The sequence below is a fragment of the Triturus cristatus genome, chromosome 4_2 (assembly GCF_964204655.1).
Source record: "Triturus cristatus chromosome 4_2, aTriCri1.1, whole genome shotgun sequence".
NCBI classification, from domain to species: Eukaryota; Metazoa; Chordata; class Amphibia; order Caudata; family Salamandridae; genus Triturus; species Triturus cristatus.
The window spans coordinates 485,048,055-485,063,791 of NC_140586.1; the positions used below are offsets into that span (position 1 = coordinate 485,048,055).

The 15,737-nt window shown below is 42.5% G+C and overlaps 1 protein-coding gene across 1 annotated transcript in view; it reads left to right on the forward strand.

Annotated features, from left to right (window-relative positions):
* PIGK (phosphatidylinositol glycan anchor biosynthesis class K) overlaps positions 1–15,737 on the forward strand; it is a 528,114-nt gene that overhangs the window by 158,676 nt on the left and 353,701 nt on the right. The window contains exons 5-6 of the mRNA XM_085602040.1: positions 2,408–2,519; positions 11,561–11,657. Of these exons, the coding sequence (XP_085458166.1) occupies positions 2,408–2,519; positions 11,561–11,657 (209 nt within the window). The remainder of the gene's footprint in view (positions 1–2,407; positions 2,520–11,560; positions 11,658–15,737) is intronic.

Here is a 15,737-nt window from a genome sequence, read left to right on the forward strand (position 1 = left end):
TGAGAGTAAAACCTTACCCCAATATTCAGAATACCCAGAATTCAGGACACCCCAAAATTCTACCTCAGACGGTTCTCTCACTGTAAGAAAGTTGAATGAAAAAGCACCCTCCAAACATCCCTCTAGCAGAATGGCAAGAGCAAGTAACTGGGACGCTCTAGAATTGAGTTCTAGATCAGAGAAAATATAAAGCGTTTTATTACAAAATGTGCCAGGGGACTGGATGGGATGGGTAAGAAAAGTGAGTGAGTGAATTACATAGACAGTGCCCATCTTGGGCAAGATGGCTGTTGCACATAAATGTGGCATAGCTAACTTATATTAATAAAATCACTTTTATACATCATATTAAACTTGTTTCAACTGTAACCACATTTGCTTATCATTTGCATAATGGATCCAACATAAAATGATTATTATTCAATTTTTTGTTTATTAAACAAAACATAGACTTTAGGAAAACGCTACCTAAATAGCCATCCCAAAATGTAACTCAACGCATTCTTTTAGGGACCTTCCTTCTTGATGTGAACATAGTCTCCTATTGGTACTCAGTGAAATAGACCCAATCTTTATTTTCAGCAGAGTTACAAGCACAGTCCGCAGTGCTAAATTGTCAATCCCTTTGACAGTGGAGGAGCTATATGAGACACCGAGCGCTGTAAATTTGATGGCAACAGGCTTATTACTGCTTAGTTCTAGAGTTGTAATGATAGCAACTAAATATCAAGGGTGAATCCGTATCCGATAAATGGCTTGCAATATGGACCCATTTATATGCTTAAGGACCGATGCTACTCTGGAGACACCGCACAATGGACCTTTTGCTAATGCTCCAAAGCCTACCAAAATGTCCTTCTTATATGCATGAAGCGATTGTTCCAATCAAGCTAGCCACATTTTATATTTACCAATAGATATTGATTATATTGCTTCTTTCCTGGTACTGTTTCCATACATCTGCTGGAGCTATTTATTGTTGGTCTTGCACAATAGATACAAGTACTTGAAGACTGCCATTTTCTGTTACACTTCTCAATGTCATCACTAACCCTGTAGTCGAGAAAAGGCCTTAATCGAGCCCTTATTCACAAATTAATACTGATTAATGAAATTCTTAAGTTACTTCTGGACCTATTTTACATAATTAAAACCAAGCAAAGCAAGTCACACATTGACATAGAATATCAGGACAAACATAATATGTTTTCTTTTCATGCTCACAAAAACGAACATAACTTCAGAGCCACTCGTTTAATTCACACAATTTAATGTTTTGTTTTTTCGTTGATTTTAAAGAATCCCTCGGAAGCTGAGGTATATTACATTAATGTAATATTATATGTAAAACGGAGGATGAATAATATGTTCACTACTAATTACATCAGTTTGCTAGGCCACTGAGTTTACACCCAAAGTATTACATGTTGGTTTTGGCACACAAAGTATGTCTGATTTAGATAAAAATGGACACTTGGGGTCTTATGTGGATGTACTAAAGTGTATATGTGGTTTCATGATTGGCAGTGTCAGTTTTTATCAAATTAATTTGGCAAAACCTAACACTGATTAAAGTTGTGCTTTTATTTTTTTGTGTATAACGCTTTTCTTGTCTAAAGTGAAAATGTAATTTCTCTAGGTAGAGTCTGTATTTAATAGGGTCGTCCAACTATCTACGTCTCCCCCTCTCCGGACTAAAACATCTTTGCATTAAAGGAAACCAACTAAATGTGCATAATAGTATACTTTTTAAAAAAATATAACATGTTAATGTATTACCGTGCTTTTTTGCAATCCTCAACGTGGTAAGCTCCAATTACATCACATGATTGTATTTGTGAAGAGTTCTATTGACCTAGAAGTGTTTATCTATAGAAGTCTCATAAAAAGATGGTCCCATCAGCTCTCGGAATAACCCTGGATTTGATAGCACGAAAATGCGCTTTTTCAGCAGGATGCTTCTAGTTGTAAATCTCATTTGTGATTGTAAATGCTTGTATTTCTTTAAATCAAGAATATCAGTCTGTTCTCTGACTTTTATTTACACCCCTATTCTTGACTGGATTCCCATAAACATTTAAGAATCCATCCCTTATAGGGTTTTGGAGTTGTAAACTGATCGGAAACCTTGAATAAATATTTGCAGTATAGACATTCTTCTTCTAGCACGTAACTCAAAAGATGTAGTCGCGTTTTTTTGTAGTGCTGCTACTGTAAAGGAACTAATGTAGCACTATTTAGTAAAGAGTGGTAATTTGATGGGGACAACAACAAATAATGTGTATTTTGATTTATTTGTTAACACTGTTCCGCCCAGTCAATACAATCAGCTCTTGAACATGATAATTGATGTTTTTTCACTGTCAAACGGCTTTATCCTCTTATGTTTACTGAACTTTCTGTGTAGGTTACCGTGGAGAATTTCTTGAGAGTTTTAACTGGAAGGATCCCCCCAAGCACGCCTCGATCCAAGCGTCTGCTTTCAGATGACCGCAGCAATATTCTCATTTATATGACAGGTAATTGCTCTTGCTTGTTAGTTATTTCTGGTCCTGTTCTCTCCTGTTCAATAAACAGGAAGCAAAATTAAACAAAGTTGTCACAATAATATTAACTATTTTTCTTATTATATGCTTTGAAAGCTATTTCTAAGTGTTAGAATATTGATTTGTTCAAGAAGAGTTTGCTGTTTTTGCACTGTATTCAACGTCTTCCAAAGTTAAAATAAGGCCAATTCTATAAATATATAAACCAACATATAATGGGCCTGAGGTAACTAATTTGTGTCCGGAAGCAGGCGATCTAGGACTGTTGTCATTATGCAGCCATCAGTATAGCCACATTGCAGTTCATCTGCCACCGCATGCCTGCAGACATTTCACTACCAGCCCTCTTCTTGAGAATGAGAGGTAAATGGCATCTACTCAAAATCCTTTTACTGGGCCGCGGAAGGAACACAGCAAAGTCTGAGTGAACTAAACATGATTCAAGAAAATATAATCCCTGATTGGATTGTTTCGATGGCACAATCCACAAAGTTATTAGGTTAACAAAGGCATTTTTATTTAAAAATGAAAAATTAAATATATAAACAACCCCTCCACCCCCCCATAAAGAAGCAGAATGACCACCCCAGCTGAAAGCATTAACGGAACATGTGAGCTATCAATCCCTGTATTCATTTAAAAAAGAGGGTGTCCACATTTATTCAAATGAAATCACAGTGTAGATAACCTGATGGGATCGTTACTCTGGCTCGAAATGAAGATTAAGACTACAAGTTCTCCCCGTGCACCTGCAGATTTGAGAGCCAGAAATGTTACCAGTCAGCATGCAAATAAGCTGCATAGTGTCTGAATGTCAGGTAATCGCAGGTTAGACGCAGGCCAAGCCTAGGCCAACCAGATATGCCTCAATCTCCAGTCATCAGCGTAGGGACAGGGTCACATGTCCTGGTCTACATGCTCCAAGAACCTGAAGGGACCTTTTTGTTTTATATTTCAGGTACTAACGTTTAGCCAGTTATGAGAAAGGAGACTTCACCTTTAGGCGTCGGAAACTCTGTGTCAGTTGTAGCCATAATAAACCAGAGTCATAGTAGTGTAAGTAGTCCACTTTCTGGCATCATGCTGAAAACAAATATGGAAACTTCTGAAAGGAGAGGAATTATCAATGGAGGGTAGCACGGTAGAAAAGAATGGAAGATGAAAAGAAAAATATTGACGAAGTAGGGTGTAAGTATAGCAGAAGGTAGCAAGGTTCTGGCATAAAAAAAAAGTGCAATCTGAAATTTAAGTACTTCTTGATCAAGTCAGAAGGTAATGTTGAATGGAAGTGAGCAATTTCAAACCATTTGAATTGAAAGCCTTTGATCTGCAGAAGTTGCTTTTCAACCTAGAATTTTTATCCATTCACATTGATTTATCCTAGGGGCCTAACAGAGGCCTCTGCAGCCCCAGTGGGCCTGCCGGAGGAGGGGCCCAACTCCAAGAGGGGGGGGGGGGCTTCCAAACTTTCAAGGAGGCCCCATGTCGACCAAGGCTAATGAATATCTGTGACATATCAGAGACTGGGGAGGGGCGGGTGGAGTTCATGGTTTTATGTTACACCACAGATTTGTCCTACAGATCTCCTGAACCCTAAAGGTATCAATTTTCATGGCATTAGTCAGTCATTGCTCGTACTTCGTCAAAAGAGAAAGTACTTTATTACACCAACTGCTCAACACTTCACAATCATATAATCAAGAGGCACTGCCTTCTAAAGCGATTTTAGAGGTAAGACGAGGTTAGTCTGCTAAGTAGGGAAAACTAAAAAGGAGCAGCACACAGTAAGTAAAAAGCTTGTAGAGTATGTAAATGCTAGGAGGCGTCTTGGCGCTACAGTCCAAAAGAGCCAACAAAAACAGAGACCTGTTTAGGAGAAAGTGAGATGAGCCAGATTTTTAGCAAAATATTGCAGCTGAGTGTTGGAAAGTGGATTATTGGTAGGGGCAAATGTAGGTCTGCCACTGGCAATAAGGCCACTAACACATGATAGGACTCAGCATAGGTCTTATTTTAATTATTTCTATGCTCAACTGTTGGTAGCTTGGCTGCGAACAGACAGGCTTAACTTCAAAGACAGGTATGTAAAGCATTTAAAAACACCAGTTCAGTAAATAATTAAGACACAACACATAATAAAAATCCAACACCAATTTATAATAATAGGAATTATTTGTATCTTTAAAATGACACCAAAACGACAAAAATAAAATGTAGGGAACCGTAGATATGAATTTTCAAAGACTTATCATTATATAGCACCTTATTGTGATATCTGGTCGCGATAGACCGGCTCAAAGTTTCAGGCCGACCGCAATGGAGTCCTGAGTGGCTACCACTCTCTGTAGGTCCCGGTCACAGTTTTTACCTTCGGACTTAGAAACTTTTCTGGAGCTTTTCTTCCCGGGGTCCCTCGAAGCTCTCTGCCAGTCCGGATTCGGTGAGGGTTCGCTGAATAGCCTCGCGATGAGCTCCCGGTCAAACTTATGGAAGTCTGACCTCCGGCGCGTTTCAGCGGGGCAAACCCAGGATCCAGGCCGACACGCGGTTGAAGGCAGGCGGCTAGGCTTTCGCGGTTGCTCCCGGTCACCTTTTCTTCGTTCGGACTTAGAAACTTTTACAGAGCTTTTTCTCGTGGGGTCCCTCAATGCTCTTCACCAGGCCGGATTCGGTGAGGGTTTGCCGGCCTTTGATTTCTTCTACTCCTGGTCAAACTTGGGAAGTTGGACCTACGGAGCTTTTAGCGGGACGAATCTGGATGGCATGGCCGGCTCACGTTTGAAGGCTGGCCAGGTTGAGTCGGTCCCTCTATGGAGCTTTTTTTTCAAAGTTGCTCCAAAGTTCTCCAAACTTCTTGACCTTCTTCCTGAAGTTCCTCAAGGGGTCCCAAAGTGTCTCAAACTCACTCCAAGGGTCTGGAAGCTCCAAGATGGTCCTTGAAAGTTGAGGACTTCAGTTCCCACAATCCACTTGGAAAAAAACCCTTATAAATCCACGTGTTCTCCAGGTGGATGATCCTTGGTGGTGATGGTCCAGGTGAGCTCTGTTGACCTGTAGCTTGCAGGGAGTCCACTCTTTAGTTCTTTTGCAGCAAGGTAATACTCAGGGCTGTAGTTTCAGCTGGTGCAGTCTTCAGAGGGCAGGCCTTAGAACTTTGCACTCCAACTTATCAGCATGGCAGTGTCTTGCTTCCTTAAGTTTCAAGCAGCAGATCTGAGAGGCTCTGCCCCGCTCAGATACTTATTCCAAGTTCTCTGGGTCAAGCATGAGGTCACTGATGACCAATGGGAGCAGGGCAACTCCTCAAGAATATGACCACCACATCCTGTAGAGTGTGGCATTATTTTGTCCCAGAGTGCACCAAATCCTCCAAATTCATAATGTCTGATTTTCCAGCAGGGAGGTAAGAGCTGGCTAAACACACCCCTAGGATGGCTTACTTTCCATCAACACTCCCCTTGCATCTGTGCATTCCTTCCATAAGCCTAACTCTGGCTTAGGTGAAGAGTTTAGAGTTGTAAATTACACTAAGGCCTCCTCTTCTCTTTGAAGACCATGGTTTACCACTCCTCCCCCTGCTCTGCCATTCCTGTGTAGCAGCACTCTGCCCTCTCAGCAGAGCGGGTTAACCTCAGGGGTTCTTTATCACCTCTTCAAGGCAGCCTGGCTAATCCACTTAACTCTGACCAATCAGGACAGGCCACTGGAAGGCTGAATCTGGACTTACAAACAAGAAAGTCTTATAACTTCTTGTATGTACACTTTAGGAGAAATTCAACCATATCATATTCTTGAGTTTTTTAATACTATTCGTAGAAGTCTTTGAATGGTACTTCTAGCCCTCTCCTATCAAGAGTTATTAGTTAATAACTTCCTACCATGTTAACCTATGTAGCAGGGGATTTGCAATGGGAAAAATGACTTGGGCCATTTTTCCAGCACCAGGACTTACAAAAACATATTTTATAAGTACATGGCTTATTTCTACAGGACCCCCACCCCATGGAACAACTAGGGGAGACTTTAAGGGTTCTGAATCTGTAAAAATATTGCAGATCCTCCCTTCACAGGGCTTCTAGCATCAAAGTCCAATTTGGGTGCACTTTATCACAATGTGGGGAGTGAAATTTGAAATTTCACTTAACTCAGGTCATATAAAACTCATTTTATAAGGGTCTACCTTATAACTACCTGACCCCCCACCCCTGGGACACCTATGGGAGACCCTGGAGGTTCCTAATATGCCAACACATTGTAGGTTATCAATTTTTAAGTGCCCCAATCCCCAAAGTCGAGTTTGAGCATAATTTATTTTTTAAAAGCAGTCCTGCCACCCAGGGCTACTTTTAAAACTGACCTCAGGCTTCAGCAGTGCACACATGCAAATGCAGAAAAGCTGCTGGCCTCCAACCTTCCATGCCCTATTGTGGGCTAGGGACTTCTAAGTAGTTTTAATCCCCCTGTCCTAATATTTAATAGGGTCTGATAGGGTAGGTCATTCCAACCACAGGGGTACCCCAACCCTTAGTGTACCCTAGTGTTTATAGGTGTTTTCACTGTATTCTAAAAGTGTCTCTTTCAGCATAGCACTGACCCTAGGCCTGGTTAGGCAGAGCCCAGGGTCAGTCAGTCAGTCAGTTACCACCAGTCGCATTCAGCAAAAGTTGGGGGTGCCCACGGCACAGGATTACTTTGCAACACTGAGCATACGTTTTTATTTGGTTTTATTAGACGTGAGCATTTTAGTAGTGTGATTAAAAAATGTACCATTGTTGTGGGGTATTTTTAAAATGCAAGCCAGCAAAAATCTCACTTCCAATAAAAAGAAATGGAAATGTATGCTGAGCTTCGATTGTTTGTTTATAATTGCATTAAGGGTGCAGTACCTTATGTGGCTAATAAAGGTCCTTTTATAACTTGGAGGTTGAGCTCTGTGCTAGCATCGTACATTAAGGAAGTGAAATAAAGCAAATAAAAAACACGTCCAGTCCAGGCTAAGGAAGTGAAATGAAAGAAATTAAAAAAACAATACAACTTCAATTATAGGAACAACTTATTGGGGAAGTGCGTAGCTGTCGTGCTTGCAACGCCAGGTGCGACAATGAAGTGATTAACAAACGAGCGCTCACTAACAGTTAATGAAATGCGCAGAGTATGGACACATGAAAGAGGGGCTACAACAGGAGAGAAGGAGGTACTAAAGAAGGACTAACAAACAAACTAATGAAATAAAAAGAATTCCGAAAGATGCTGCATGCAGCCAATAAAATATATGGGCGGAACATAGGTGGAGCTTAATGCCCATATCCTGAAAACAGCACGTCTTGAAGAGACAGCGCAAGCGCTGCCTAGAATAGAACTAAAAAAGTGGAGAAGAGACTACATAATCTAAAGCCTTCAGTTTTATACTCGAATTTCAAACCTCAGCAGGACATTAGCTTGTGTTTTCCATATGGGTGCTGCTCTGTGAAAGAAAAGGAAGAAGAACTTGATTTTGCAAGGTGCTCTTTTTCTAGGTGATCGTCCACTACACTGCCCGTTTGCTCTTTTGTAGCCTGCAAACTGGTCTCATTGCAAAAAAGAGCCTCAATGTTCAGTTGGTAATTTTACAAAGCGAAAAATTGATTCCTTTGACACCACAATATAGCATACTTTCTATTCTTCATTAGCTTGAACTGGTATTACAATGCAGCTAAGTGTTCTTTGTGTTGATAGATGTGTAACACAGGTGTACTGAGATGTACTGTCATTTTTGCTGCTGCTTTACCCTGGGTGATGTACCAGGCAAATGATGAACAAGATGATATTATACTACAGTGCATACATTACTTTGCCACCGGGAATTTAGGTCCACAGGTACTTCCCAGGTAATCCCAGATCTTGCTGATAACCAAACATAGCAGTATATGAAGCATCTTGGCCACACTGCATCCTTGAAACAGTAGGAACTCCACTCACCACAAAACCCTTAGAGATGTCATAATACACATATAAGAGATGGGAAGGGAGGTATCAGCAGTATGCTCTTAGGATCTGGAAACCACCGTAACAGTCAATCACTTTGTTTAGTCCTTCGGAAATTCTTCCATGCGTCTATACATCCATTTAATTTTGTTGCTTTTGACAGTTGCAATTTGCGAGCATATAAAAAGTCCAGCAAACTAAAAGAAGACCGTACCAATGGGAATGGGTGCTAAAAACAAGTATATCTGAAAAGATTTAGATTTATTAAGAAACTGTACAGTTATTAAAAATAATTACAATCAAGGTGAACATTAAAAATAAATCTGACATATGCCAGCACTACACTATAATTTGATTACAAAATACAGGCGCATAGGAGTTAAAATTGAACATCCATATTCATCTACAAAAGTCCAAATTAAACCTTCCCCGCTTGCCACACCTATAAATAGATCAGAATATGTTAAGATCCACTGGCTCCCGGACATTCCTACAACTGTGCTCTGCTCCTTCCAAAGATTGACCTTGTATAAAACCAACTACGATGTGTAAAAATGTAGTACAGTAACAGACAAGGATAGGAAGAGCCTGCCCAGAACAGGCTAACACGTTTTAAATTGATATATATGAAGTCCTGTGTAGGCGAGGATAACATTTCTATTCATGAGCTAGGCACTGCTGTGACAGGCGCAGGTCCAGGCCCACCAGTGAGGCTATGTTCAGATTCCTGGTTAAAACGCTTTGAGTGGCGAACCTGTACCCGTTGGCTAATTGAATGTTCAAGGAATACTTCTGCCTCCTGATGTAGGGGACTAACAAACCCTTTCTATTTCCCCTGTGTCAAACCTTCCCAAAAGAACTCCGGGGATATTACGGGGCACTTGGCAATATCAGTTCCTCTGTGGCAGGCAGAAGGGCTCAGAAGGCCACTTTTAATAAATTGAGAAAAAAACGGACAGCTGGGTGGATTCCCCCTCTAAGCAGCATTCAATTGCCTCATTACATGTGCATATATTTAGTGACCTAAAGATTGATGCAGCCAAAAGTTTCTAGGTAATAATCGTTTTTGCAAATGCAAAGCACGTGGATGAACGATTCAGACCCCATATGACATAGTCTGCATTAATTATCCTTCTAAACAGACTTCTCCTGTACTTGTACCACCCAGAGATGGTGTTTTAAATTTACAGTTTTGGCCCTTTTCAATTTTAAACAAGAAGACCAGCTTTACATTAAGTACTAGGTGCTTCCTTGTCAAATTGAACTTTAATCATATTTGAACTAGCGTGGTGCAATCTGGAAGAGAGAAGAGTTTTCTGAAGCAGTTGAATTATACTCTATCCAGCCAATTTGCTAGCCTATTTTCAAAAGACAGAGCGCCATAGGCCACTGATGGCATTAACTTAGTTTAGGCCACTTTCATGAGGGCTCTCTGGACCACACACCAAGGTTCTATCCAACTTACAAAAAAAAAACCATGTCAAGGAATTATCAGTACTCGTTTGAGTTTTGATGTGTGGAGTAGTCCAGCCTCTTTCATCCAGTCTGATATTTATAGGATGACACCTTCTTGATCTTTCCGTTGTAGATGAAACAAGAGCCATTTTGATCACTTTGCGGTCAAATATCATAACCTTAGTCTTGGCTAGATTAATAGACAAGTTATTTAACTCACAAAAATGGGGACAGGAATCTAGAGATAGCTGGAGGCCGACCGTGATCTCTTCGTTCACTTATTGCATACCTTAAATTTTCTGACTGGCTAAATTTGGGTGTTGGGGGAGGGGGGAGGGTGGTGAGGGGAGTCGGGGTGTGTCTTGATTTGTTTAAATTACATTTTATGTCAGCTAGGCACAAATTCAATAACAAGGGGGCAATGATGCACCCTTAGTTATATCTCTTTATTAGTGGGAATATACCTAAGAAAGTTCATGTGTATTATGAAATCAGCGCTAAAGAGGTTATGAAAGCAGAATGTAAATTGACAGCAGTGCAGGGAGTGGTACAGAGAAGTCTATTAAATAATGGCATCACAAAGCAAAATAAGAAAATCAAATTTGCAGAGTGCAAAAATAATAACAGTAATTGTTTGCAAAAATCGTATAACAGAAGAAGGATAAAAAATGCTTTAAGTAAAAAGAATGTATGCAGATAGGAATTCTTCCTAAAGAAATATATCCTAGAAAATAAACTTGTTTAATAAAATAAATGGCAACAGACTTTGTGCGGTGACTACATTTTTCAAGACAAAAATGACCAAATATTTAATTTGCAGGTCTTAAAACATGCTAGTATTCTGTCTTGAACAAAAAGTATGTAAATAGTATGTATGTAAGCAGTACAAAACTAAAATAAAACAAATCAAATATAGACAGGTACAGTTTGAGACATACATGGATACTTGCATATGATCATTGCCCAGTTACTATCCCTTCATTTTGTAGATAAGTGTTCTTGCCCCTTCTCGATAAGCTCTGTACTGGTGCACTATTGTAAACTACTTTTCATTGCTTTGTGGCTAGGTTGGGGTATAGAAATCCCACTCATTCATTCAAACAAACATACATATGCATAGTGTGTAGAACGTTTGCAAAGAGAAAAACATACTTAGAAAAAAAGTCCCAGAATGGAATTTATGGAAGCTATATTTTGACTTTTTGTGTTGTAATGTGTGGTAAAACAGCAATATATAACAAATTATTATTTATGATTGTATTTTGTGTACAAAATGACGTTTCTCGGTAGGTACTAACTCCTACTATTAAACAAATTGCTAGTGTTTGGCATTGCCATTTTATTGGCCATGCGGTGGCAAACATAAATATACACGCTAAAAAAAATATACACATTTACAACAAAAATGCATACAATTACGCGAAAGCGAGTGGTGCCGTTCTTTAAAAAATGTAATGTTCTAAGCCTGCGCCAGTTATTTTGGAATGGTGACAACCTCACTGGGTTATGCATTCAAGAACACACACTTTTTTTTGTATAAACTTGCCATTTTTAAAGACACTGCTCAGATGCTATCGTTTTGGCATTTCTTCCAGGTCATGGTGGAAATGGGTTCTTGAAATTTCAGGATTCTGAGGAAATCACCAATGTGGAACTTGCTGATGCTTTTGAGCAAATGTGGCAGAAAAGAAGGTACAAGGGAAAATTACGAATTTCATTTCATTATAAAATGTGATCTTTGATTCTGTTTATTGTGTTTTCTTTGTTTAATAAGACTAGCTCTTTTATATCACTTGTTAACTGAGGCAGCCTGAGTTACGAAATTGTTCAATATGTAACATCATATGGAAGCACACTCTGAAGCCAGTTTCGGAACCTATGCAACACATAATGCATATCTATATAATCATATACAAATACCCTGTGCAAAATGCGATGTGGTTGGTATCAATCAATCAATCAATCAATCATATCACTTGTAAAGCGCACTACTTACCCGTGAGCGTCTCAAGGCGCTGGGGGTAGTGGGGTGCTGCTACTGTTCGAAGAGCCAGGTCTTGAGGAGTCTTCTGAAGGTCAGTAGGTCCTGGGTCTGCCGTTGGTGGGTGGGGAGGGTGTTCCAGGTCTTGGCGGCGAGGTGGGAGAAAGATCTGCCGCCGGCTGTCGTTCTTTGGATGCGGGGGACAGCGGCGAGGGCGAGGCCTGTGGAGCGAAGCTTGCAGGTGGGGGTGTAGAAGCCGAGTCGTCTGTTGAGGTATGCTGGTCCGGTGTTGTGGAGTGCCTTGTGTGCCTGGGTGAGGAGCATGAAGGTTATCCTCTTATTGAAGCGGAGCCAGTGCAGGTCTCTCAGGTGGGGTGTGATGTGGCTATGTCGAGGATCAGGCGTGCAGAGGCGTTCTGGATGCGTCGCAGCCGTCTTAGGAGTTTGGCCGTGTTTCCTGCGTAGCGGGCGTTTCCGTAGTCCAACCTGCTGCTGACGAGGGCCTGGGTGACTGTTCTTCTCGTTGCGGTGGGGATCCATTTGTAGATCCTGCGGAGCATGCGGAGGGTGTTGTAGCAGGCAGCGGAGACGGTGTTGACCTGTTTAGTCATGGAGAGGGTGGAGTCGAGGATGACCTCTAGGTTGCGTGCGTGGTTGGTGTGTGTTGTAGCTGTTCCCAGTGTGGTCCGCCACCAAGAGTCGTCCCAGGCCGAAGGGGTGGATCCGAGGATGAGGACCTCCCTCTTGTCCGAGTTCAGCTTCAGTCGGCTGTTCCTCATCCATTCCGCGACAGCCTTCAGTCCTTCGTGGAGATTGGTTTTGGCGGTGAGAGGGTCTTTGGTGAGGGAAAGGATCAGCTGGGTGTCATCGGCGTAGGAGATGATGTTGAGGTCGTGCTGTCGGGCGACGTGGGCGAGAGGTGCCATGTAGATGTTGAACAGCGTTGGGCTGAGGGATGAGCCCTGGGGTACGCCGCAGATGATCTCGGTGGCATTGGAGCGGAAGGGGGGGGAGGCGGACGCTCTGTGTTCTGCTGGAGAGGAAGAATGTGGTCCAGTCCAGGGCCTTCTCTTGGATCCCGGCGTCGTGTAGGCGTGTTTGTAGTGTGCGGTGGCAGACTGTGTCAAAGGCGGCTGACAGGTCCAGGAGGATGAGGGCCGCTGTTTCTCCGTTGTCTAGCAGGGTCCTGATGTCATCGGTGGCGGCGATGAGGGCGGTTTCAGTGCTGTGGTTGCTGCGGAATCCAGACTGGGACGGGTCCAGGATGCTGTTCTCCTCGAGGTAGTGGGTCAGTTGTTTGACGTTTTTTTTGATGACCTTCACCGGGAATGGGAGCAGTTAGATGGGTCGGAAGTTCTTGAGGTCCTTGGGGTCCGCCTTGGGTTTCTTGAGTAAGGCGTTGATCTCAGCGTGCTTCCAGCTTCCCTGGAACGTTGCCGCCTCAAAGGAGATGTTGATTACTTTCCGGAGATGGGGTGCGATGGCTGTCCTGGCTTTGTTGAAGAAGTAGTGTGGGCAAGGGTCTAGCAGTGATCCAGAGTGGATGGTGTTAATGATTTTGCTGGTGTCCTCGTCGTTGATGTTGGTCCAGGCGAGCAGGCGGTTGATGCGGGTGGTGGTCGTGGGGGCGGAGGTCTCGGTGATTGTCGGGGCGGTTGCGGCGTCAAAGCTGTCGTGGATGTCGGCGATTTTGCGGTGGAAGAAGGTGGCCAGCGAGTCGCACAGGTCTTGCGAGGGTGGGATGTCATTGGTGTTGGAGCTGGGATTGGAGAGTTCCTACACGATGTTGAAGAGCTCTTTGCTGTTGTGTGCGTTGTTATCTAGGCGGTCTTTGAATGAGTTCCTTTTGGCGGATCTGATGAGGTGGTGGTGTCTGCGTGTGGCTTCCTTGTGGGCTGCGTACATGGTAGGTACATGTTTCAATTGTTTTGACTCAGCTGTGGTTCCAACCCAAGTGTTCTGATTCTGTATACTTTATTTGAAAATAAAGGGGATTTCACTCAATGCACTTCATTTTCACCCGAGTTCTTCCTCGCTTGGATATGTACATCAGCTTTTTGTTGCCTCCCCCCCCCCCCCCCCCTATCAAATTTGGGTAAATTACTGGAACCCAGGTGAACAGTAGAGGCCCTTTGCCTTTTCACAGAGAACCTATCTATGCAATTGGATTTAAAAGAGTTTGCCTTTTTATGTTCAGATCTGCTTATTGAAAGGAAAGATTTTGGCACATGATTGTTTGCATTCACTTTCTAGCACTTCTGCATTCCCCATCTCCAACAAACAGCACCGCCAACAAAAAGTAAAGCTTTTACCAGGAAACACTTTACTCATATTAGTTGTGCTTATACTGCACTTTACCCCCGATAGGCGTGCAGTAAAGAGGAGGGGCATAAGCATGATGTCCATAGCAACTGGAGTTCAGTGTTTTTTGGTTTTGTTTTGTAATCATAACCTCACCTTCATTCTTTTTTTCAGTGTATTTATTGCAGTTTAATGTGAGATTATAAAAGATTTGTAAAAGTAAATTTTCAAAGTTGTATTAACGTTATGTTACCCGTATTGATAAACTATATGTTACAGATACAGCAGGCTCTGGGCACAGGCTGTAGTGTTTGGCCATGCCGTGCGTCAGCCATCATGCCATCAATTTTGCTGCCCATGATCTTTGATAATGGGCTGTGGACATAGTGCCAGGCCTAAAGCAAAGACTAAAGCTGCCACTGCTCCACTGGGTCCACTGTTAATTACCTTCGACTGTGCACAGGTATAGCTGGACCCTGATCCTGACCTGTGGTCCTAGCCCATGCGAAAGCCCACAATACTGTGCCCAATATGCCCTGCTGCTGGCAGTGGGCAGTTTGCTCTGGGAGCATACCTTGTACCATCCCATGTGCCACCATGCCCACTGCACACAGCGGTTCTGTGTGCTGTGTTTGCAACAGCTTTCAATTTACTGGGCTATCTGTGTGCAGTATACTCTTGTGCACAGAGGGATTTGGGTGCATAGATTGACTGTGGCAAGGCAGTGTGCTATTTCCATTATCACATAGCCCGGTTTTCAAGATTTAAGCCGCTCATAATCTCCTCTGGCATGGGGTCAGTATGAGCCCTCGGGACACATGGCCAACTGTGCACTTTCTTTGGCAATGCCTTGTTGGGCTTAGTGCACAGGCAGTGGTATGCAAATAGGCCTTCACCTGCCCCTTTTCTACCGAGCCAGCTGCACAGCGCCTCTCTCTAGAAGAAAAAGGCCCTGGGCGTCGCTGCCCTGTTCTCTCCTTCACTTACAACTGAGGCTTTCTCATCAGTGTACCAGTGTTTAAATCGTGAAAGAACAAGAGTCCACTCTCACCCATCTTCCCAAATTTCCTTCATACCTCTCCTTCTAGTATGTTTGCACTCCATTCCACTGCGTGCATAGCCACCATCAGTTTATCAACTGATGCTTCGTTATTCTTTGGATTCCTCAAGGAAAGCCTGTAAGCATATTCCATTGGTTGTGATTCACATCATGACCCCCAACATGGCTGCCAACATTACTCTGCATTGTGTTCCCCTCCCGACTCTGACAAGGAGTGCAGTCCTCGCATAAAGCTTCCAAATGCTCTCCTCTACAGAGCCTTTGAAAATGACCATTCCTTCCTTCAAAACTTATCTTTCAAACGTTTGGTTTTGAAACGTAACAAATTTGTATGCAGTCGTCTTGTTCCTGCTTCACACCTTGCTGGACAGATCTTCTAACTTCTGTTCCACTGCCGTCATGACATTCTCAATATTTGCAGTCTTTACCT